The 26,214-nt window shown below is 35.8% G+C and overlaps 1 protein-coding gene across 1 annotated transcript in view; it reads right to left on the bottom strand.

The window, feature by feature from the left end:
* The window catches only part of LOC118180869 (uncharacterized), a 778,920-nt gene that overhangs the window by 230,219 nt on the left and 522,487 nt on the right, over window positions 1-26,214 (bottom strand). Inside the window, exon 8 of the mRNA XM_085820677.1 lies at window positions 7,192-7,262. Coding sequence (XP_085676803.1) covers window positions 7,192-7,262 — 71 coding nt within the window. The remainder of the gene's footprint in view (window positions 1-7,191; window positions 7,263-26,214) is intronic.

Raw genomic sequence — 26,214 nt, 5'->3', positions numbered from 1 at the left:
CGATTTTAATAATTCCTTTACTTGAATTTAGGAATTAAAATGTGAAAGGCAAAAACTTTTTTAAAGTAAAAAAATGAAAAAAAATGTATAATAAAAAAATTAAAGGAAATGTAAAAAATCAATTTAATTTTGTAAAAATAAACATTAATTTTCAAAAATTAAAAGTTACGTTTGCAAAAAGTATAAATCTAAAATTTTACATTTAAGACAGCAAGGGATAAATTTAACGTAATCATTTAGAAAAAAGCCAAAATAAATCTATGCCCACTTCCAAGAAACAAACACGTTAATTGGCTGAAATAGAAAGCTTTCATTATAAGGAGGGTTAGGTAAGCTGGAACTTAAACAGAAATGACGTTTTTTCCTAATAGCGGTTTCCCAAGGCAGTGACGTCATGGATGTTTTCTTATTCAACACAATAATCTTTTACTTTCTTCTGAAAAGTTCATGGAAAAGGTACTGTTATTAAATTAAATATTGAAATCAATTAGAAATGAATTACTATTAAAACGAGTGTCCCAATTAAAAATAATTACATATTAAATGATTAAAAATAATTTAAAGGATAATTAATTAAAATTAATACTATAGACATGCTATAGACGTGGTTCTAGTAAATGTTGTCACGGGAGGGGGGAAAAAAAGCGTTGTTGCCACAAAAACAAACAGTTTGAAAAATATTGTCTTTGCCACATGCTATGGAATTTGTATTCTCCCTTGCAGTTAAGCTGTACTGAATATTAGAAAAGTTCAACGCTACGTATTCCGCGGTAGAAAACAAGAAATAAGTGAAGACTGTGTGTCTTCCTGACTTTGTATCCTATTCGGGGTGTTTGTCAGCCTGCTTATCGACGTGGTTACTAGCCGTGATTCTCTCCAGTGTGGTGCTGGGATTCGATATATGGAATCCTGATATGGAAAATAGCTGTCGAAGACTAGAATGAGAGTAGAAATCTAGCAGAGTGTCTCGCACAGCATTCACATGAAGTAACATATAGAGCTGTTGCAGTCAAGTACCTGTCGACATATATAAATTGCCAAGTAGGCTGTACTGACACATCCCGCAGCAATCTATACCAGTCAAGTTAATCACCTGTACCCATCTTATATATGCTTTATCCTTGGTGTTTCCTCACATGTCATAGGTGGGCATATCCTGTTCATCTGTTTTGTTAAACTTAGGAAAGCACTCATTTAAGTTTATGTTTTACGTACATAAAGTATGTTCCTTTGGTAGGCATTCACATCTAGGAAATACTCTGAACATCACGAAAAATTAAATAAATATCACGATAATAAATAAATCAAAAATAAACAAACTATCATGTATGACATCATTCAACCACATCTACATCATTTTCACGCGATCCAAGATGACGGCAGCCATGCCACTTTTCTCTGACGTCACTTCCGCTTTGCGTTTACTCCAGGTACTGCAACCGTAGAATTTTTTTACGTTCGAAGGCAAAGATTCTGAAATCAATATTATAAAAAGCAAAATGTACAATAAACAGAAAAATATGTTCGAATCTATGAAGCAGTTTCTAAACTATGACTTCAGTAGAATAATAAAATGGTTATTAACAAATTTTGAAATCACTTTCAGTTCGCTTACCGAAAGAAATTCATTGAAAACAAAATTAAAATTGTGAATTTAATTCACTAAATGCAGAAACATACCGAATATCTCAACAACATTTAAGGCTAATAAACGAAAACTGTTATTTTAAAAAATAAAGGTACGCACACAATCAGAGATAATTAGAAAATAATAATGAATAAGTTCAGATTTTTTTAATGCAATCAACTGGCCAATTAAAAAAAACCGCTAAAAATGGATCAGCATAATTGAATAACGTGATTTAACCATACATTATAAAACTAGATGAAATTTATTTGCAGAGATATAGTTAGGAAAATGAAAATTTTACTAAAGTAATTTATTTTAATTGTTGGAATATAGCTACTTTTTGCATACGATTTTCTGAAGTATCTTATGCAGAGCAGTAAACTGATTTCTTTGCCTATATTCTAGACCGTACTGATAAATTTACTACAACGTTCCTATAATACACCTTCATTCCAATACAGCAATGTTATCTCCAAAACTCAACTTCAGCTATCCTCCTATAGGTTTTATTTCTAAGCCAAAATTGCCTGTAGCATCGTGATTAAGTGCGCCGTTTTAATCCACAGATATTTAGATTTAATCTAAGGATTTAAAGGAACCTTCTTAATCATTTCAATCTTCTCTTCTCTGAGAAGATTTCCAGCAGTGTAATTACTACAGAATGAATTAAATATAAGAAAATGCACATCTGTTCTGTTTTAAAAGAATAAACTTGACTATTTGGAATGTATTTGGAATACATTTTTTATTACATTTTTTACATTTATATAACATTTTTTATTTTTTCTGAAGAAACATATTCTGATTTTTCAGAACAAAAGCGGATTAGGAAACTTGGGACTAAGATACGTTAGAGCACAATACAGAATATTATTCGCAATAAATGAAAATATTCTAAATTCGCTGTTGACTCTTAAGAGACAGAAGAAATTCTATGTACAAACTCAGCCAAGCCGTTCGGAATCATTTTAGACTCAAAAACTAATTTAAAGTACTACACGGACAATCACACAGGAAAACAAATGAAACAGTAATAATCAATATTTTCTTATAAAAAATAGGAAATATATCTTGATCAAAACCAAGAAAATTTTGTATATGAAAGTAAAACGATTTCTGCATATTTCTTTTAGTTATATTCGTTGGGGTGATGCTTCTCATACGTACAGATATTGCCTGAACGTCGCAGAGAATGAAAAATTTTCAAGGTATTAAGGAAAATATTTTTATAATGACATCTGTGAAATTCATTATTTGCATAAACTTCAAATAGACATTTTTGACATGGTAATCCTTAAAACAGCTCGGAAAAAGGTTTAAAACATGTCCAGATATACAAACGAGAAATACTGAACTTTTGACTGCAAAACTATATTTATACATTCTTTCAAAAGACGCCGAAAATATTTCACAATGTGGAAGAGTTTTTCCCACCCCTGGCGGCGCCTCACAATTCTTTAGGGAGTAATATCAGATATGAGTTAGAGACTTTGGGATGGTACTCGAGAACCGACTGAAAGCATGAAAGCAGAAGGTAAGGGGGAAAACTATTTCTTTCAACATTTTGATTGAACTGTACTTTAGAACGTCTAATAAATTCACGAGTTTCTTGAAGTTTCAGATCACATAGAGTTCTTTGTAATTAAAGACATTTAAACTTGTTAACAACTGTTAGTTCAATTTCGTCCAGTGAGAAATGGTGGACGAAAATATTCAAAATCTTTTCTAATTTAGTTGAATAAACAACTGATTATTTCATTTACTGAAGGAACGGATTACATTTAATTTGTAACTTAAATATACAGAGTGGCCAAATTTAATTTTACGTACACAAAAATAATGATGTTCCATAAAATATCTAATTGATGTAATCTGTTTTTGCAGACAAAGTGTGAAAGACAAACCTAATATCAATCTATCAATCTAACATCATCAAATGGTTTCTGATATGCAAATAAAGACGATGCATCATCTGATGGTGTATCAAGGGCTTTGCGCAAAGTGAATACCAGAGCGAATTTCTGCAAGCATTTCAGTGTATGAAGTTTCAAAACCCTCTTTTAAGGCTCCAGAGTATCATTTGGAAGTATCAGGGAAGTCGCAAATCGTCTGCCGTTTAGAAGCAGGGCATACAATTATGAAAGCAAGTAGGTTTCGCTTACATCTGATTCTAAACGTGTTTACATCTAGAGGTAGTCAGGAACGCAAGAACTTCTTTTGAACATTATGGAAAGTGACTAGTTTGACTATACAAGTGTGAGGGTATGGGGGGAAATAATGATCGACTGGACGTACGCCCCTACACATTTTCAACAACGGATCTGTTGAACAGCCAGGTATCGAGATGAGGTTTAAGAACTTCATGTAAGACTTTTCAGAGCTGCATATGGATCTGACGTTTTTATTTATGGTCAGTATGCTCGACCATTTCGAGCAAATCTCGTTGACGAAATCCTTGACGGTAAAGATATTGAGCGAATAATGTGGGAAACAAAATTTCCTGTTCTTAACCCAATACAAAACTTATGGGGCTATTTTGGAAAAGCACATGCACGGAGATATCCCCTTTCTAGAAATATAAATGCTCTGAAGAAGACACCATTGTTGGAGGAGTAAAAGTCCAGATATAGCAAAGTTCTACTTTTTTACTTTGCTATATCTGGATATGATTTTCGAATTTGGTTTTAATTAAAATTTGAATTTTAAGTTATATTTGTATGATAAAAATCTTCATATGAATGATACAGAACGTGATGTTAGCTGGTCCATAAATACAAACCTGCAATCGATTTAAAACATTCTTGACAAAACAGTTTTGAAACATGCGCCCACTGCTAAAAACGGCGCAAAACATGCGCCCGATCTTCAGTAATTGTCTTTGCACTGTTTTATAATATATTTGAAGTAAAAAGGAGGAAAAGGGATATGTCGCTCCCTGTTCTCTTTCCTACCTGAGCTAAGTAGCTAGAGGACTAACTTCACTTACGTTATGTCATGAAGATCGAATCTTTGGAGTCTCATCCTTAAGTATAAATTATTCCATAGTGGTATATTTTCTCCCTCTTTCAAGCATGCTTTCGTGGTGTAACGGTAGCACACTCGGCGAGTATGCGAGAGGTCTAGGTTCGGGCCCCGATGAGGGCATTACACATTTTTCATGTCTTCACCATAAAAATAATTTAATGACTCTACAGTGGCGCCCAAACTAAAAGGGTGGTGGATGCTAATTCATCACCACCAGGATTTGGCGATTGGGTCCCCTAATTCCTAGTCGCTCTTTAAAAGGAGGTTTGTTTTTGTATAGGGTATTTTACTCCCTTCTTCCAGCATGCCTTGTTGGTGTTACGGTAGTACACTCGTCGCGTATTCAAGAGGTCTAGGTTCCATTTTCGGCGAGGGCATGGCACATTTTTGATGCCACCTGCTTCAAGGAAAAAAAAAGGCTTAATAACTTCACACTGTAACAGAAAGGCTATGTATCAATCGCACAAATAAATCTCAGGAAAACTCTAATTTTGTACAAAAACTGTTCACACACATTTAAAAAATATTTTGATTAATCAAAAAACGGAAATTAATGACTCAAGAAAAGCTGGCGACGACTTTTACACCGATAGATATACTATTATAGTCTCAAACAGTCCAAATTTTTATTAGCACAAAACAGCTCATATAAATTTAATTTTGATAGAAGATTACATTTTGTATTTTTTCTGAAGAAATATATTCTGATTGTTCAGAACAAAAGCGGATTAGGAAACTTGGAACTAAGATACGTTAGGACACAATACAGAGTATTATTCGCAATAAATGAAAATATTCTAAATTCGCTGTTCTCTACGGGAATGCGAAATGTTTAATGCTTATCTTTTTTTTTAAATTCTTGCTTCAAAATCTCTTTAAAAAATCATATATATAGTTCTAAAAGAGGACCCATCTATTAAGCATCTACTAAAGTGCCTTTTTCTGCAGTGAATAAATAACAATAAAAAAGATTTACATTTAAATTGATTTCAATTTAAATCTTTTTTTATTAGTACAAATCCGTCAAGTACAAAGTTCATAGTTTTCTTTCTAGACATGTCGGAGTGTAAGACCATATGTAGAATGACATTATTTTATTGACTGTCACAGAAAGCAGTCCAATTACTATCATAAAGTAGGGACTACATGGTTTCAAAATCTAAAATTAAGATCATAGCTTATTTTTCATAAAACTTAAAACTAAAATTAAGAAGAGCCGAAAGAAATGTAAGATTTACTTCTGTATGTTATCAAAGTAATATTTTGACGTCCATATTTTAGAAAGAAATCCACCCAATGTAAACTAAAACCCAAAAATTAATAATCTCAAAAAATCCATCCTTCTTTATCCATCCAATGTAAAATAATTTGAAAATACAGGAAGGACAAAGAGGCACGAACCGTATGTATACATACAGCACTATACTTAAAAAAGAAGGAAAAGAAAAAGATGTAGGTTATGCCGTGCTACACCTTTTTCATATATTCCACCAAAATTTCATGATGAGGTATTGAAGGATTTGAGATTTCGAACTACTAAAAACGATGCTCTTTACACGCTAACTAAACAACTGATTGACTGTGGAGAAAACGAAAAGAAAAGTAGAAAATAATCCCCTTAGTAGGTTAAAGAAATTCCTTTTGCCATTAAAAATAAGGTGCATATTGGCGAGAAGGAAAAAAAGACTGCCAAATATTGAGCACTTCAGACAGTATTTATTAGCATCAAAGGTGTTATTACTCTCAAATACCACTTTTCTGTCAGTATCACTTTCGTGTCTATACCCCTTTCCAAATGTTGCGACTAAATGTCACCTACACCGTATTATTTTAAAAGAAATAAAATAGCGAATATAAAAAAAATTACATGGCAACACAAATAAAAGAATGTTACTAATGCTATCGCCATGCAACATTTTTAAAGGCATAATATAGCGAATAGGCATATAAAAATTGTATGGGAACATTTAGCACTTTATCGGAAATTCAAAAGTATCCGATATAAAATACTAGCTATTTTTAACTTCCACACACCAGTTTGTTGCCATTTGGCGAAGCGTAAGTTATTATTTATTTAATTGTAATTTTAAATTTAATCTGATTGTTAATGATTAACAAATAAGCTAAGCGATTTAAAAGCAATAAACGCAATTCTTTATTTCTTTTATTAATTGCGAGATGACATAAAATGATACTAGATGGCTTTTTTTCAAAGCATTATATATTTTTCTCTTTTTTATAGTAACTATTTTAGGCAACTAGCAGCAGCTATTTATATGAAAAGTGAAACTCATAACAAAAATGATTCGACGCTGAAGTGAGTTTCGAGAATAACAGCTCTTTCAGGATAAAAATGTATGGCAACACAACACTCTATCAGGAATTCTAAGGATACGCTGTTTTTAAATTTTTTCTGATTTTGCAATTGAATTTTATGATGGGTAAATGCGAAGAAAGTGATGTTTAATAATAAAGTTAAAAAGGCGAGTTCCTCTGTATATTAAAAGAAGTTCTCAAAATTAAAATAATTTACTCACGTAGGTGATGTTCCTGTCGGAGAATGAGGGTCTCCATCATCTGTTGCACTTTCATAATCATCTGTAATCATCTGGAAAGAAAAACAAAACTTATGAAATAAAGATAGAGAAAACATTTTGAAAATATAATAAAACTCTATGAAATGCTAATAAGAAATCAACGAATTACCACAATATATTAAACTAATCACTTAGTAACACGATTATTTAAGGGCAGAACTAGTAAATATATATGGCGATAAAATGTGATGAATTGACATCTGAGATGGAAAAATAAGAATTGGAGGTGACTGTTCTTTAAAACTGATATTTTTATTACTATATATATAATCACACAGTTCTAATAACTCAATTATCTGCAGTTCGTTTAGTTGGTCTTACAGAACTCAGATATAATCATCGAAAATCCTTTTGACTGCAACGCTCGTACATAATGAAGGTCAATAATAATTTTTTCTTTATCTGCGATCAAAATTCCTTATAAGTTATAAAAATATTTTCAGCATGAATGATACATTATGTGATATTGCAGAATGAATGATACAAAAATATATCATCTTTAACTATTCGAACTTTGAAGTTTTTAAAACAGGCGTTTAGATGTGAAGAATGGATGGATAATATAGTATATTTTGTTATGACTCACATTTTCTTTCACGTACGGCGTTTTTACTCCATCCGATAAGAAAAGTGGATGGAGTGAAACTAAGGAAAGCTGTCTGATTACACCAGTACTATACAAAACACACAATATGCAGATAAGGCAATTAATGATAGCACTGCAAAGTATCAGAAAAATTAGATATCTTGACGATGATTATTCATACTGTATTTAGAATCTCCTAAAAATTCTAAAAGATTAGTAGTGTGATAATTAGTAGAGGGCGTTCGTCTTTAATGCCCCATTAGCATCAACGACTAAATTTGTACTTAAAAAGACTTTTTAATATTATTAAAATACATACTGTATTGTCAAGTTATTTTCCCTAATTTTTTTACTGAATTTAATATTTGAAAACCGAAAGGGGAAAATTATGTGAATAATTTAATTTCCGAGAAGAACGGTTACAGTAAGAACATAAATGAAAAATAGTCATGGATAAACTAAAAGTAACTATTGCAGTACTATTTCTTTTTTAAAAAAAACCTACATTCCAATAAGAATATATAGTAATTTTAACATTACAATAGCTAATAACTCTTCATTTCTTACTTCCCTAAAACTTGGATCTCTCCTTTTTATTGTTATCTCTGCTACTCTTTAGGCCTCACATCATTCGTAAAGAAATGTAGAAGTTGAATGTGCAGCTGACTCAGAGAAATCCTAGACTGACTCCTAGATCACTTCAATGTAATAGGTTGCTTCTTGTATTAGGCTAAGTTCCCATTCTTTAAAGGCCTTGAGGAAGGGAAAATTAGGCGAATATTTTAAAAATTTTCAGAACCTCGCGCAAAAATGCTAGGGCGGGAATATGCGAGGAGGGAAAATACACGAGGAAATACAGTAATACATGTTGAGAACATTTAGTATGAAAATCTGTAAGTTTTTATCACATTTCTTCAGTAGCTATCAGCTTTTGCAATCTTTCCGTTAATATTAACAAACATATCTTCAACGACCTCGCACATATTTCTGATAATAAGTTTTTTAAACTGATATTACCGTCAAAATGTTCTTTTTAATCTTAATCTCTACAAGCTATTATTTTTTAGATGTAACCTGCATAAATTATCAACCTTAGACTAAATAGCTATTAAATTCAAGCATAACGTCTTTATAATGCACAACAAAGAGAAATTTAGTAAAAGAGTAATTTAATTATTTTTCCTTGCACTGTTTCATTTTAGTGTTTTCCACTCCTTTTTACTTAATGGAAAACTTAATTGAGTACCTATGAATTTAGTAACTCGGAAATTTGGAATTGTTATTGTACTTTATAATAATTATCATAAATTTATGACAACGCGGTCAGATCGCCACAAAAATCGTCTAAAGATAACTAGGATTGTTTTGTTTCCTTTGGTTCTGTTTAGATGTCCTTATTTTATTAGATTAATTATTGCTCTGTACATGTGTGGCGTTGAAAACTTTAATTATCGTACTTCAGATGACCAATCAATGATCAATACATTTTTGATTGCTCTCATTTTCTAAAACTTTACTTTAAACGTACACATTAATCAGCTGAGTACGTCAAAGCCACACACATTTTTTTTTTTCACTTCACTCTTTTTTTTTTTTTTTTTTTTTTTCATTTTTTCTCTTTTTGTCTTTCACAATCATATCAACCAAGATGCCGAAGTCACTGCTAACCCGGAAATAATAACTAAAATCATATCTTAGAGCTCAATAGTATCTTAAAACTAACATCAAAACAATTTTTCAGAATGCAAATAATAAAATATTAGCAATTTTAAACACGTAAAAAAAGTATCAGTTTTACAAAATGTCTTAAAGCTGAAGATTCCGTTTTAAATTGCTTTACGAGTCGTTGCCAGCCAGCAGCAGCTTCAAAACAACGAAAAATCAAACATTTTGATTTTATCCAATGTTTTTATGTACCGAGTTAGTATTTTTATGCGTTTAAGAATTTGTGTAATATTTGTGAATAAATATGCCAAAACAGCAAACCAAGTAGCCAAATTTCAATACAACTCCAAGCACAACAATTTTTACAGGTGAAGATATCTTCATCATTCGGATACTTTCCGCAGTTTACTTCCTAAATTAAAATATTATAAAGAATATAAAAAAAGTGTGAAAACACTTGCATTCTGCACACAGGAACATTGATCAGTTGACTGTATCCTCTGAATATACTTTTTTTTAGTCTTTTCTAATATAAGATATTTCTGAACTTTATTTATATATTATTTACAGGCATCATTTTAATGCACTGCTATAAACTTTCTTTTTAACTTTTAATCGTGAATAATATGATTGAAACTTTGAACATAGGAGAGTTCAATAGCTCATCTTCTGCATCTGAAGAAGTTAACTTGCTTGCAAACACTTTCGATTTCCTTTCCGGTTTAAATAATATATCTTGCATTGCATGCTTGTAAAGACATTAGGGATATTTTGGAAGCAGGCAAGACGAAAAATATGCAACGCCTTCGCCGGGAATTGAACCGCGGACCTCTCAATTACGCGCTGAGCTCGCAGACCGCTACACCACGAAGGATCGCTAAGAAGGCGGGAGAAATACCTTATATGCTTACATTTAAAGTAATCTATCTAAATTTTCTGCGAGCTATATTAAAAAATGTAGTATATAACTTTGTGTAGAGTCCTTTTTAGTGACATAAAATGCATACCTGAATTTGAAAATTTCGCTATATAGCAATTAAAAACCATTGCACTGTTTTACAACTGTGACATTATTCAGCAATCACCTAATAAGTTTCCCTTATTAGGAAAATAACATCAGGTTGTGGAGACATTAGGTTATTTGGAAGCAAGAAAAATGAAAAATGAGCAATGCCCTCGTCGAGACTCGAATCATAGACCTCTCGAATACGCACCGAGCGCGCTGACCTCTACACTACGAAGGCATGCTAAGAAGGCAGGAGAAATACCTTATATACACCCCCTTCTAAAGTACGACTGGGGATTAGGGGACGCAATCACCAAATCTTGGAGGTGGAGAATCATCATCCATCAACCTTTTAGTTTGAGCGCCACTGTAGAGACATTAGGTTATTTGGAAGTAGGAGAAATGAAAAATGAGCAATGCCCTCGCCGGGGCTCCAACCAAAAACCAATGAAAAATGCTTTAATAGTTTAGAATCACAGATAAAATTTCCATAGTCCTTCATTTTTTATCGCGTCTCTCCGTGGTATAATTAAAAGCACGTTCGGTTAGCATCGCAATGAACATGCTCATTTGAAATATGGATTTTATGGCAGAAGCCGTTTCTAATTTTAAGAATTTAAACTTCTAGAAATATCTTTGTACATACATTAGTATCTGAACATACATCTGTTTTGAAATACGTTCAATTTGGTATATGTCCGGTTTGGAAGTGAAAATGTTTTTGGTAAGCAAAATTCGTTTAGAATGCGATTCGAGTTGGAAGAGTCAGACTGTGCGCAGTACACATGTTTACCTCTTTCCAGACAAGGCTATGACAGACCAAAAGAAAACAACCTCCGCTATAATTCTGCATTTCCAAGTGATTTTGTGTTTTTTTCACGAATATGTTTTGTAAATTCCTTAACAATGAGTTTTAGGTAAGAGAATGGGAAGCAACGAAGAAAATGGTTAGAATCATCATAGATGTGAAAAATATGAAGAAGACGGTGGGTATTCGGAGGGATATTTCATATCATATGCCAAGTACAACGGTGTATACGACTGACAAAAGCAAAGACGCAATTAAATCGGCTAACACTGCGAAGGGAGTTGAAGTCGATTACCAAACAAAGATCACAGGCATGAGAGAATACAGAAAAATTACTTTTAATCTGTACAATAAAAACATTCTCGTTAGCTCGACTGAGCTATTAGTCTCGATACGGGATTTTGCTTCATCCACTATAAACGGCTGTATCACTTTGCAAATTATTGTTTCCAAATATTATTGCCTTATTTTATTTTTAAAGAAATTAAATAGTGAATATATTCCTCGCATTGTGAACGGTACCTTGAGCCACTCAAGTTTGAATAACGTAGTCCTCCACTTTAATATGTGCAAGCGGAAGCACGAATTCTGAATTTCGAATTTTATATTTCATATTTTGTACAACTTTAATGAATTTTTGATTGACACTGGTATTGTGGTATGGCTGTTTTTTCATCATCAGAGGAAGGGAATGTTGAAGAATGGCATGATCCGAGAGGTGATCAACCAGAGCTTATAGCTTTCACCTCTCTTTCTGGGTTTACAACTGAAAATTTGAGTATTAGGTCAGATGTGCCATTAGAAATCTGCTATGAACTATTTGTGCCAAATAAATTGTTCGAGGAAATCGCCGATCGAGCAAACTTATATGATCACAGCAATCAGAAGTGGATACTCGCAGCGCTTGGGGAAGTGGACAGTGACAAACAAAAATAAAATAAAAAGATAGATTTTTTGATGCCGATTCTGTGGATGGGGTTAGGCTATCCTCCGTATATTTATATTGGTCGCATGATCCGGAATGTACGCAAACATTTCCGAAACAAATCCCAGATTTGAACTATTGTTGAGAATGATACATTTCGCAGACAACCGAAAGAGTGCTGTTTACAATCGTTTGTCCAAAATACAACCACTTATAGACACCGGAGGAAAAATTAAAAAAAATATTACAATCCAACAGAGGACATATATATTAATAAATCACTGATACCGTTTCGTGGCCGACCGAATTATATTTAGACAGTATTTTGAACAAAAGCGTCAAAATTATGGAATTAATATATTTAAGTAGCACTGCGCATTTGGTTACACGTATGCTCTTCGTGATATGCAGGGAAAATTCTAATAAAGGAAGACACTACGCCCACTAAAATTGTAATGTCACTCTATAAATTTATTTGATAAAGGGCACAAGCTGTATCCGACAACTGGTACACGGGCTCAGAACTCGAGTACAAACTGCTCGATGAAAATATTCATTTGGTGGGAACATTACGTTCAAATTGATGGAAAATCCACAACTAATATCGAAAAACAAAAACTGAATTTATCGCAAAGGAGAATAAAAAAGTAATAGCCATTTTGAAATGGAAAGACAAGCGGAGCACCCTACTTCTGTCAACATATCACTAATCATACACGCATGTCCATAAATTAAGGATAATTCGGAGTTACGCGGAAATCGAACTCTAAAATAAATATATCACCTGTAAAATTACTACACACATCTTCAAGAATCATATGCAAATTTCAGGAAGTAACCAGATGACACCGATGGTACGTCACAATGACGAGAGTGTAAGGGAGTGATATATAAGGAATACAGGCAAAGCAGTAAAATTGTTCGCAGGCGCTTTATAAGCATTTCAGTGCAATAACCGAATAGTTATGACACAAAGGACGCATTTGGATGATTCTTTTTCGTGGTAGAATTATCGGCCGTCTGGAATGTGGGCGTACCCAACTGGAAGTATCAGACGAACTTGGAATTGCCCAGAGTGTCAACTCCAGGCTTTGACAACGATTCCAAGATGATGGTAATGTGAGTAGACGTTACAGCACAGGTCGCCCCAGAGTTAGAACCCAAATGAGGACCTGTATTTGGCAGTTACTGCCAAAAGAAACAGGCGGAGCACAGCCTTAGACCTGACTCGTCAGCTCTCTTCAGCCACTGGTACGACAATTTCAAGGCAGACCGTGTACAGACGCTTAGGGCAGATTGGTCTATATGCTCGTAGACCTGTCAGATGCATTCCACGTACTGCAACTCACTCTCACCTGCGGTTAGCCTGGAGTAGAGAACATGCATTGTGAACACCGCAACAGTGGGCTTGTGTGATGTTTTCCGACGAGTCCAGGTTTAGCTTGCAGTCTGATTCTCGCCGGACTTTCATGTGGAGAGTTCCAGGTACCCGTTACCACCAAGAAAACATCATTGAACGACACTGTTACGGTGGTGCAGGAGTGCTCATTTGGTGTGGAATTATTCTGGGTTCTAGAACTGACCTGCATGTTCAAATTGGAACCATGACAAGCCAAATCTATCGGGACGTCATTCTGAAACAACATGTATGTTTGTTTCGGGGCGCCATGGGCGCACAATTTGTGTTTATGGATGACAACGCCCATCCTCACCGTGCAAACATCGTAAGCGAATGCCTTCAATCGGAGGATATCACCCGTATGGACTGGCCAGCATTCTCACCGGACTTGAATCCAGTAGAACACGTATGGGACATGCTTGGCCGACGAGTTGCAGCCCATCAACCTCCTCCTACATGTCTACCGGAACTTCGGAGAGCATTGCCTTTTGAGTGGTGTAATATCCCACAAGATCAGATCGATAATTTGATACTCAGCATGCCTAGGCGTTGTACGGACTGTATTGCATCGTCTGGGAGACATACAATGTATTAACAATCATAGCAACCATGTAATATTGGTTTTTTGTAAAAGGTTTTTTTTTTTTTTTTTGTAATTTGCTCCAGGGAGAAAAATCGCTAATTTTTTTAATAATATCAAACATATAGCATCTTTTTTTTTGCTCTTCACCTTTTGTTTAATAAATAAGCTTTACAAATAAGTCAAATTTGTTTTGCTTCTAACTCTTCCTTTGCCTGATTTTGCATTATCCTTAATTTATGGACATGAGTGTAAATGGTTAAGGCTGAATCAGAACACAAGTTGAAACGACAAATGTAGTCGACTATAACAGAGGAAAAGCAGCTGTAGACTTATCCGAATTATTTTGCGATAAAACATTACGTGGATCTATGAAATGGTAAAGAAAGATAGACTTTGAGTTCTTGCTATATACTACATTTCTGGTTTCATTTGACATAAAAATATCCCGAAGTAGAATATCAGTACCAGTAAACTGCGGAAAAAATTACGCGTATACCACACAAACTGCCGGGACGAAGATACTCAATCTAGCAGTATTGCAAATACTACTAAAAAACCAACACACAACCCGCCCCCCCCCCGAAAAAACACCTTGCAAAAGTCTCTACAGTGAGAAAATACATTGTAAATTATACTGTGAAGAAAATACGGCACAACTGGGTACAGAAATGGCCAGCAAATTGACTAAGCAAATTGCAACATTTAGTGATAACAGCGAAGAAAACCATTTATATATTACCGTGTTTCAATAAAATCCATCAAATCAATATAGTGTTTTTAGTTTTACTTCGTATTTATCACTGTCAATCACCTGCGATTGCCGTGGCCTGAACGGAACGTTTAGTGTCAACCACCGGTGACAGACGCGGCCTGAACGGAAAGTTCACTATCAGTCACTGGTGAATGGCGCGGCCTGAATGGAAAGTTCAGTATCAGTCATCGGTTATGACACGGCATATACGGAAAGCTCAGTGCTTGTCTCCGATGACAGACGTGATACTCAATGTGTAGCAAACTCAATGATTTGAAAGGGAGCAGTGGTAACTGTACGGAATAAAACATTTGTATCTCCAGCACGCAAAACTATATCGGAAATTTTGGAGTTATGCTATTTTAAAATATTTTGTGATGCTGCTATTAAATTGGATTTTATTTGGCTAAAGTGCGAAGAATGTGATATTTAATGAATGAAGTTAACCCACAAAACTTTAATAAGAAAAAGACAAAAAAAAAAGTTTCGTGTGCCACTTCGATAAGAAAACTGAACATTGATATCATGAACTGAGAAAAGAGTGAAAAATTGGAAAATGTATGCCAAAACATAACACTGGAATTCTAAACATATCCTGCGATGCTGCTTTTAAAACTTTTGTAATTTTGCTATTGACCGACATATGGCGTAAGTGCAAAGAAAATGATACTTAATAACAAAGCTAGAAATTCAAAAAGAAACGCGTTAGTAGGAATGAGTGTAAAAGCAAACTGGTAGGCTGCTAGCAAAGCGACAGCGTAAAAAATCCTTTTGGGCGATCGTTAAAATATGAACATTTTCAAAGTTTTAAAAATTAATTTTAGTTTTATTTATTTTTTTAGGAATAAAATTATTAGAATATTATTTCTTTCCTTTAGTTTGAAAGGAAAAGGAAAAAAATATCAATCTGATTCATCCGATAAATAAGCTACTATTGTGAACAAAGAATGGAATAAATGAAAGAAGTGAAGACAAATCAAAGATTTTACGCAGAAATATTTTAATTGCAGTTTGCTGTAGCAATGTCTAATGAAAGAGGTTAAATGTCCGATATATAATGAATTCTTAGAGAAAAGAAAATAGTCACTTTTGAAAGAAAGCATTTGAAACAAATTTACAGAGTTTGACACTAAGTTCATCGTGATACTGAAATAAGAACTAACGAAATTAATTCTTTTATGCTGCTTGACATAATAGAAGAAAAACATTTTAAACGATTAAGTACCTTCTGGTAAGTTATAAAAACGGCTTGGAGTTTTCGAGTAGAGTGTTAAGAGTATATATTTATCTTGCTAATGAATCATTAGCAGTTTGCGTGACTCGTAAAAGAAATTGAATGCGACGATTATGTGACCTCTGTTTACAAAATACATGCTTGTTACATAGCAGAATTACAAAGACTTCTTGAATTCTAAAACGCATTTCGATCTTTTCTGCAGTGACAGTCTATTTAAAATACACTGCTGGCCACCGTAAATGCAACATCCTGAAGAAAGCATGCAAATAACATGAAATTTACAACGTGCATTAGCAGAGGTGAGATATGCAAATGATTAGAATGAGTGCAGACGCACATCACGCGCGCCTGTGGCGCCACTTCAAAGCGCTATTTAAGGCTTGGAGTTTTCGACGATTTTAAGTTCGGCAAGTGTGTTTTTCTTGTGGTTTAAAAAAAAAACGATCAATTATGCCTCGTAGTAAACAGCGATCATCGTTTGATCAATTATCCGAGTTCGACAGAGGAAGGATAGTGGCCTACCGAGAGTGTGGATTATCTTTCAGGGAAATCGGTAGTCGTGTTGAACGAAACCAAGCAACTGTAATGCGCATATGTGACCGTTGGATGCAGGAGGGTACGACGGACCGGCGTGTTCGATCGCATCCACCTCAGTGCACTACTTCACGTGATGACAGGAATATTGTGCGCATGGCAGTGTCGGATCGCTCAGTCAAATCACGAACCATAGCACAACATCATCAGTTTGTAACGCATCATCTAGTGTCTGCGCGTATCATTCGACGCCGTTTACAGCAGAGTGGTCTGTCCGCAAGACGTCCATTACTTCGTCTACCCTTGACCCAGAGCCACAGACGTCTCCGCCGTCAATGGTGCGATGAAAGAAGGATGTGGACGGCAAAATGGAATGAAAGAAGGATGTGGACGGCAGAATGGAATGAAAGAAGGATGTGGACGGCAGAATGGAATGAAAGAAGGATGTGGACGGCAGAATGGAATGAAATTGTCTTTACGGACGAGTCACGCTTCTGTCTGCAACACCACAATGGTCGGATTCGAGTCTCGAGACACCGTGGAGAGAGGATGCTGAACAGCTGCGTTATGCACCACCACACTGGTCTTGCACCGGGTATTATGATATGAGGCGGTATTGGATATCACTCTCGCACTCCTCTACTACGCATTGCGGATACTTTAAACAGCCAGCGATACATCTCCGATGTGTTGGAGCAAGTTTTCCTTCATTACCTTCAGGTTTTCCTTCCTTACCTTCCTTACCACAGTCATATTTCAAGAGGATAATGCCCGACCACACGTGGCACGCATTGTTCAAGGGTTCTTCGTCAATTACCAGATTGAATTGCTTTCCTGGCCGGCTCGCTCTTCGGATCTTTTGCCGATAGAAAGCATGTGGTCCATGGTTGCTGAACGATTGACTCAGATTACATCCCAAGCTGCCATATCAGATCAATATTGGTAACGTGTGGAAGCTGCTTGGTTTGCTGTACCCAAAGAACACATCCAAAGTCTCTTTGAATCAATGCCGAGGCGTGTGGCAGCGGTGATCTCGATCAATGGGCGGCTACTTTGGCTACTGATTCTAGAAGGAACCATACTTCACACAAGTGTATAAATTTAGTCATTTGATACTTGGTCAACATGTTATCTACTAAAAAAAAATTTATTGTGATATCTCTTGTCTTTCTTAGTGTTGCAATTTTTCTTAGTGTATATTCCAGCAATATGAATGAAAGAGGCATTAAGACTTTTATTTTATAATTTGAATGGAACTTATATTTCAAAGAAAGGAAAAACTCTACAGACTAAGTAAATGCTTAAATAGACATACACGTGATCTAACGTTAAAATTAATTCCTTTTCATGTACGAAATTTTAATAATAATTTTATGCATTTTTCAGTCGTTTCTGTAGAATATTTTAATTCTAATCAGCATTGCTGAATAAATTGATCACAGCCTGAAAACCGTCTTGCTAATACATGGAATAATAGCAGGGAAAAGCCGGAACACTGTTGATGCGTAATACCCAGATAGGATAGATCGTAGATCAATATTGAAGAGAAAGAATTTTGATTGCGTAATATGCTAATATGTTGAGTTTGTAATATCTAAGAAACTTGGCAGTCGAGGCAGTTTTAATTCCATTTTTATTTGCTACTGACTTTTGAGGCCACAATCACTTGGCACTCTAGTCGTGCCTATTCACAGAGCATTTACATTTTTGATATTATTGCGATAGCATCCCAGCAGAGGAGAGTGAAGCTGAAGTACGTAGTTATGCAAGATGGTGGAAGCACACGAAGAGAAAGGTTTTGGTTTGAGTTAAAAGTTTCAGTTCCCAGTTATTACGTCATCAGCGCTGCGCAGGTCATGCAAAATGGAACGATCTAGAAATGACGCAATCCACAGCAGTTATTACGATTTTTAGAGCAGAGGGAGAATTTAAAGGGTTGTAAGGATCTTAAGTTTTACTAACGTTTATTTTATTTTAAATCTTTACTATCACTTCTTATTTTCTACTTCCGGCCAGAATTATAAGCGTGAAGGAGTTTATGCAAATTTGTCTGGCGAACGCCAAGTATTTAAGTGTGGCCTTTTTGCCAAGCAGAAGAGAGGAAGCCGTGAGTTCGAAGCAGGCCGCTTACCTTAGAAGTTACGCAGTTGCTACTTTGCCTTCCAGGCCAGAGGTTTTAATCCTCTTGATAAATTAAACGTATTGTAGTGTTCACAGTCTCTGTGCTACATACGCTTCCTGTTATTATAAGGCCAATCTTATTCTAAAGTTAAATTAGAGTTTAGTTTTATTTTGATATCTTTTAAGTTAGACCCCGAGTGGAGGGTCATTGTATTCCGAAGTACGGAAGTCATTGTATATAAAGAAAAAAATAAAGGGTTTTGTATACCCTTCGTCTGTATCCTGTCTACTTACTACAATTAGTGAACATAGCTTTAGTAAGCTCTCTGTTCTAGTCAGGTCATTGTATGTTTCCGAAGAAGGTGAGAAGAAACATTGAACCTGATAGTGGCGCCCGACGAAGAATAACCATGGCCGAGTTTCAAGAAGAACCTGTGCTGCCTGCAGAAACAGCTCAGAATCCAGAAATGCCAGCTGCCGCCCTGGAAGGATTTGGGTATATTGTCCAGACCATGCGCGCTTCGATGAAACCAGAAGCAACGTTTAATGGAAACTCACAGGTAACCAGTTTTTTGGAAAAATTGGATGACCACTTCATGCTCTACCCCGTGCACGAGTTTCAAAAAGTTACCTTAGCTACCAGCGCTTTGAGGGGCCAAGCGCTTAACTGGTTCAAATGTATCGGCAGAAGTCTCTTGGGTCAAGCAGGAAGTCCCACCTATACCTACGAAAATTTCAAGACTGCCCTACTAAAAGCCTTCCCTGTTGTAAGGGATCGTGCGAAATTAGAAACAGAACTTTTCAGTATATATCAACAAAGAATGGAAAACCTCTCCAGGTTTATTTTAAGAAAAATTCACGTTTTCAAGCTCTTGTATGGAAACCGTCCGGATCCTGAAATAATTCAAGTGATTTTGCCGAGGTTACTACCCCAAGTGCAAGACTTTATTGAATTGAGAAATCCGACTACACTGGAAAAATTATTTGAGCTAGCAATCCAGTTTGAAAGTAGAAGAACGGCGGACGTCGAAAGAAGACGCCAATATCAACAGCGAAACCAATTTGGTACGCCAAGACTACAGCAAACTCAAGCACATGGCTACGGAGAAAAAGCGAATCAGTGGGCAAGGAAACCCGAGCATTCAAAAACAGCCGGCGAACGTCGACAGTTCAATAGCAACCCAGGAAAAAAGTCTCAAGGCCAGTGGAGAAAGAAGGAAAGCACCGAAAGAAAAAATAATTTAAACTAAAACGGATTTCTGCTGACGAGAGGGTGCGGAAATCCGAAGGCCACGAAAACCCCTCTTCCTACAAGTTAAATACAGTAATGGTGAAAAATTTAACTCTTCCGAAGATTGAAGTCTTGGTAAATAATATCCCGGCCACCGCACTCCTGGATACCGGCGCGCAGTGTTCCTGTGTGGCAGAAGTCTTTTTTAGAAAGTATTTTCGCAAATACCGCATATATAATGCGGATAATACAACAGTATTAGCGGCGCAAGGAGAACAATGTAAGTGCGTAGGTAAAGTACCTTTGTACATCCGTATCAAGGACGAACAAGTAAAGGTGATGTTTTTTATAGTAAAGAATTTGCAAGCACACTTAATACTAGGAATAGACTTTCTTTCAGACGCACAAGCTACACTGGATTTTAATGAAGCGTCTCTTAAGCTGACGATGCAACCAGTGTGTGTAGAAAAGGTTGAACCGCCAAGGGTAAATCTCGACCACCTGCCTAATGACGAGCAAGATAGAATCCGACAAGTGGTAAGTGAATTTGCTTCCTTATTTAGTGATATTCCAGGATTTACCCAGGTTACTAACCATAGTATTGACACCGGAGATGCATTGCCGGTTCGTCAAAAACCATACCGGTATGATAAGAATAAGGAAAAAATTATAGAATGGCATATTACCGATATGCTACGTAAAAAGATCGTAACGCCTATCTCAAGTAGTTATGCTAGTCCGGTGGTTTTATGTAAGAAAAATAATGATTATCCTTTGGAGCATCCAAAAAGGTGGAGATTCGCTATTGATTACCGTAAATTAAATTCCATAACGAAATATCCGGTATATCCGTTACCGATTATAGAAGAAATTTTAAGGAACATAAAATCAACCAAATTTATGACAACTTTAGACTTAACGAATGGTTATTTTCAAATAGGGATCAGGCCTGAGGACGTGCCTAAGACTGCTTTTATAACCAAGTCTGGCACTTATGCATTTTTGCGAATGCCGTTTGGCCTTTCAGGCGCCCCAGCAACATTTCAGCGATGCATGGACATTGTGTTAAGACCTGTTCTCGGAAAGTCCACATTTATCTATTTAGACGATATCATTATTACTAGTGATAATCTAGACCAACATGTACAGGATTTAAGACAGGTGTTTTCTTTATTAAATGAGGCCGGTCTAAAAGTTAATGTCGAAAAATGCAAATTTGCAGCCCCTGAATTAAAATATTTAGGTTACAAAATATCGCAAAAAGGGATCGAGACAGATGAATCAAAAATAATCGCTGTACAAAAGTATCCGACTCCAAACACGGCAAAGAAGCTCTCTTCTTTTCTAGGACTTTGTTCATATTATAGGTCCTTTATAAAAGATTTTGCGGCTATCGCTGAGCCATTGTTAAAATTAAAAAGGAAAAAGGCAAGATTCTCGTGGACGGCCGAAGCCAATAGTGCTTTCGAAAAATTAAAACAAGCATTAACGCAAGCCCCTGTGTTGAAATTTCCTGAAAAGGATGAAAATTTAGAAATTTCAGCGGATGCTTCGGATTATGCGGTAGGAGCGGTACTTTCGCAAAATCAGCAGCCAGTAGCATTTTTTAGCCGAACTTTAAATCAAACACAAAGAAACTATTCCGCGACCGAGAGAGAGGCACTTGCAGTTCTGTTAGCAGTGCAAAAGTTCCGAGTCTATTTTGGAAAGGCGCCGATAACAGTATATTCTGATCATGCGGCGGTAACTAGATTGTACTCTGGAAAAAATTTATCCCCAAGGTTAATAAGATGGGCACTCAAGCTGCAAGAATATAATCTGGTAATCAAGCATACCCCCGGAAAGGAAAATATCGTAGCAGATGCCCTGTCACGAATTAAATTAGACGAACAGGGTAATACCGTAAAAGTTGCAATGCTGACAGCGTGTACAATAAATTCCCGAGAAACTGTAATAACCGAACTGGGTAAGGATCCTGAGTTTGGAAGTATTTATGAGTATTTGAAGGATCCTGAAAATTTTAGCCACCAAGATATTGTGGCGATAAGAAATAGGGCGGCCCATTACGAACTAATAGATGGTCTATTATTTTATACAAAAACTACGAATTCCAACAACGAATTTCGACCTGTTATCCCAGCTAGTCTTAGATTAAATATCCTGCAAGAGCTCCATGACAGCCCTTTAGCTTCTCATGCTGGTATTCGAAAAACTACTCAACGCGTACGCGAGGCAGTCTACTTTCCTGAACTGCAAAAGTTAACAAGGGCGTATGTCCAGTCCTGCCCAACATGTCAAGCCGTTAATTATATTAATTTCCGCCCGGCCGGGTTTCTAAATAGTATTAAATCCGAATTTCCAAATGAAATAATCGGCATCGATTTATTGGGCCCTTTCCCAAAAAGTCCGTTAAACAAAAGTCGCTATCTCCTTGTTATAGTTGATCATTTTAGTAAATGGACCGAAATTGTTCCCTTAAAACGAGCCTCCGCGAAATTAGTTACCGATTCTATTTTAAATAAATATATTTTAAAATACGGGGCGCCCCTAAAAGTTATATCGGATAATGGTCCTCAATTTGTAAGTAATATATTTGAAGACATGTGCCAAAAACTGGGCATACGTCATTTAAAAATGGTCCCGTATCGGCCGCAATCAAATATAGCGGAACGGGTCAACAGAAATATAGTGAAAATTATCCGTAGTTATGTTAAAAATTTTCATAAAAGCTGGGATAACTATGTCAATGAATTTGCTTTCGCCCTTAGGACCGCAAAACATGATACAACGGGAAAAACTCCTGCTGAGTTATTTCTAGGCAGAAAGATTATAACACCGTTAGATAAACTATTTTATGTGCAACAAAGAGCCCCAGAATTTAAAATGGGTGATATAGAAAAACTAATAAAAGAAGCAAAAAAGAATACAGAAGTAGCACAGAGAAAACAGAAACTCTATTATGACTTGAAACGACGGGGAGTAACTTATAAAGTAGGGGATGAAGTTTTAAAAATTAAGCATTCACTTTCTTCAGCACCAGAAGATAAAACTGCCAAATTTTTCCCACGCTTTGAAGGACCATATGTTATAGAAAAAATAACTCACGCTGTTGTAGTATTAAAGGCAAGAAATGGTGAAACCTGTTCCGCAAACATTGACCAGATAAAACCATTCTATGACCGTAATAAAATGCAAATCTTTTCAGATCTTTTGCAGGATCCGGTACGGCAGACACCGCAGGTACAAGTTCCAGAGGTGGGAAAACGACAAGTACAAGGGCAAGCCAATGAGAGACAGAAGCAAGTAAAAAGAAAATTGCCCCGCGGAAAAATTGAAGGTACAAAGAAAAAGAAGCCGTTCCACCGTCCAAAAAACAGAGTTCACGAACACCCCCAGAATGAAGAAGGGAGAAGGCCGACGTATGTGGAAAAGACCGGGAGAAAGGACGGCAACTATAACCCGGCTGTGAAACGGAAGATTGACTCATCCGACAGAACTCTCCGCAGCAAAAGTCGCCGAACTGCGGAAGGGCCATCAGCGGCGGAGGAAAAAGTACAAGAAAAATTTGAACGGCCAACAACGAGGTCCAAGCAGGATCACGACAGAAGTTTCCCGGTTCCACCAAGACCAGCTGCCTTCAAACGGCCAAGACCACAAGCAGAGGACAGAAGGAAGATGTTCAAGGGTGGCCGTAGTGGTGAAAAACGGAAGCTTCCAGAGGAAAGCACTGAAGGGCGAGCCCGTACAAGAAGGAGGATCAACCAAGCTACGGTTTGCAGCACCTTTAAAGACTGGGCCCAGAAAAGGATGTCTGAATATTACAAAGATAAGTAAAATTTTGTGTTACTTTACAAACTTAAGTTAATCTTTCATTCTTACTGCAAGTGGCAGATTTGAAGAAGTTTTACCTCATGCGAGGTCTACCTTTATCGCCAAAAGGGCGAGAAATGAGTTGTGACCGATTTTCTTATTATGTTTTTCAATTACTCGCGCGTAAAACTAAAGTTGATGTATAATAGCGTTGTCTAAAGACTTAAATATTGTAAAAAGTTATTGTATAAATTTTATTTAAAACATTCTAACAAGAAAGAAGTTTTAGTCTGAAAGACTTTTTGAAATGTAGTATTATTTCAATGTAGAAAGAATTGGCACTTGCTTTGAAAAGAATAGAAGTTAACAATGTACTACTAATGTATGTTTTCAAATGTGTAAAATTAACGGCATCTTGATATGTTCTTGTATACATGTGAACTGTTATTTTGAATGTTTAGAAATACCGTGATATGGTAAAAGTGAAAGTAATGTTAAAAAATTTGTTATTCGTGTGACTGTAAAGATTAAATCATGGTGAATATGTGTTAAAGGTTGAATGATGTAGTTAGGCTCTCTGACGCTACACTTTAGAGTTAGCCACTTTCAGAATAGTACCTCAGGGTCTAGAGTTGAAATTAGGGTGTGTTAAGAGGTCTCGTATGTTGAATTTTAACACGTTAGTGTTTTGATTGTAGGAGGAAGTGTTGAACACATAGACAGAAACACATTCGTGTTTGGTGTTTTTACAACACATGTCAGAGAGCACGGGGAGAGATAATTAAAATAGTCATGAATGAAATAAGAATGTTAAGAAAAGTATATTCTATATGTTATTTGCAATGTCATTCTGTAACATTTCATTAAACTAGTTTTCCTTCCAGATCTCTGGAAGGAACCAGAATTGAATAAAGCTCCTGTTTTGATGCAGTACAGATGAAAAAGAAAAAAGATTGTTGTATATTCCGGGAGCTGCTATTGTAACAAATTTCTTTCTTTTAAATTTTTCTAGTTTCTAGCGAAGCATTTTTTGTTAAAGGTTGGCCTCGCGTTAGTTTCTAGAGCTAAAAGTTTTCAACAAGGTCGTTTTAGACCTCAGTTTCAAACTAATTAACTCTGGCGGGAAGTATGTAAGGATCTTAAGTTTTACTAACGTTTATTTTATTTTAAATCTTTACTATCACTTCTTATTTTCTACTTCCGGCCAGAATTATAAGCGTGAAGGAGTTTATGCAAATTTGTCTGGCGAACGCCAAGTATTTAAGTGTGGCCTTTTTGCCAAGCAGAAGAGAGGAAGCCGTGAGTTCGAAGCAGGCCGCTTACCTTAGAAGTTACGCAGTTGCTACTTTGCCTTCCAGGCCAGAGGTTTTAATCCTCTTGATAAATTAAACGTATTGTAGTGTTCACAGTCTCTGTGCTACATACGCTTCCTGTTATTATAAGGCCAATCTTATTCTAAAGTTAAATTAGAGTTTAGTTTTATTTTGATATCTTTTAAGTTAGACCCCGAGTGGAGGGTCATTGTATTCCGAAGTACGGAAGTCATTGTATATAAAGAAAAAAATAAAGGGTTTTGTATACCCTTCGTCTGTATCCTGTCTACTTACTACAATTAGTGAACATAGCTTTAGTAAGCTCTCTGTTCTAGTCAGGTCATTGTATGTTTCCGAAGAAGGTGAGAAGAAACATTGAACCTGATAGGGTTACCATTAGTTTAAGTGATAATTTTGATTCACATATTTTTTATCTTACATATGCATTTTCTCCCTTCTTTCTGCATGCCTTCGTGGTGTAACGGTATTACACTGGGCGGTTATTCGAGAGGCCAAGGTTTGAGTCCCGGCCAGGGATTGCTCATTTTTCAAGTCTCCTGTTTCAAATTAACATAATGACTCTACAATATGTAAAACAAAAACTAGGTAAAACAAATTTATAACTTAAATTAACAACAGTTCCTTAATTCTTCATTTTGTGTATTTCCCATTTTTATTCTAAAATTAACAATGCTTGTAATAACTTTTTCTGAACTGCATTATTTTTAGATTAATCATATGAATTTTAAAGGACATAAAACTCAAACAGCCAATATTAATTTAGGAGCATTATTAACTATCCTATCAAAAGCATCGAAACCAAACTAACCCATTCCGAATTAAAATTTCATGCTAAACACAAAGCACTTTGTTTCTTCTCTTCGGCGACTGCAGCTGCGCTTCTCTTCTTATTGCAAATTGTACTAAAAATGTAAATGCTAGGCACGTCAGTGTGCCAAGATATTTATAGTCGCAAAATGCTTAAATAAAAAGA

Source organism: Stegodyphus dumicola, chromosome 7, assembly GCF_044657685.1.
Source record: "Stegodyphus dumicola isolate Sdum_Otavi_A_Nest chromosome 7, ASM4465768v1".
Classification (NCBI taxonomy): Eukaryota; Metazoa; Arthropoda; class Arachnida; order Araneae; family Eresidae; genus Stegodyphus; species Stegodyphus dumicola.
Note: the sequence above shows the minus strand (reverse complement) of the source record. Positions and strands in the feature narration are given on the sequence as shown.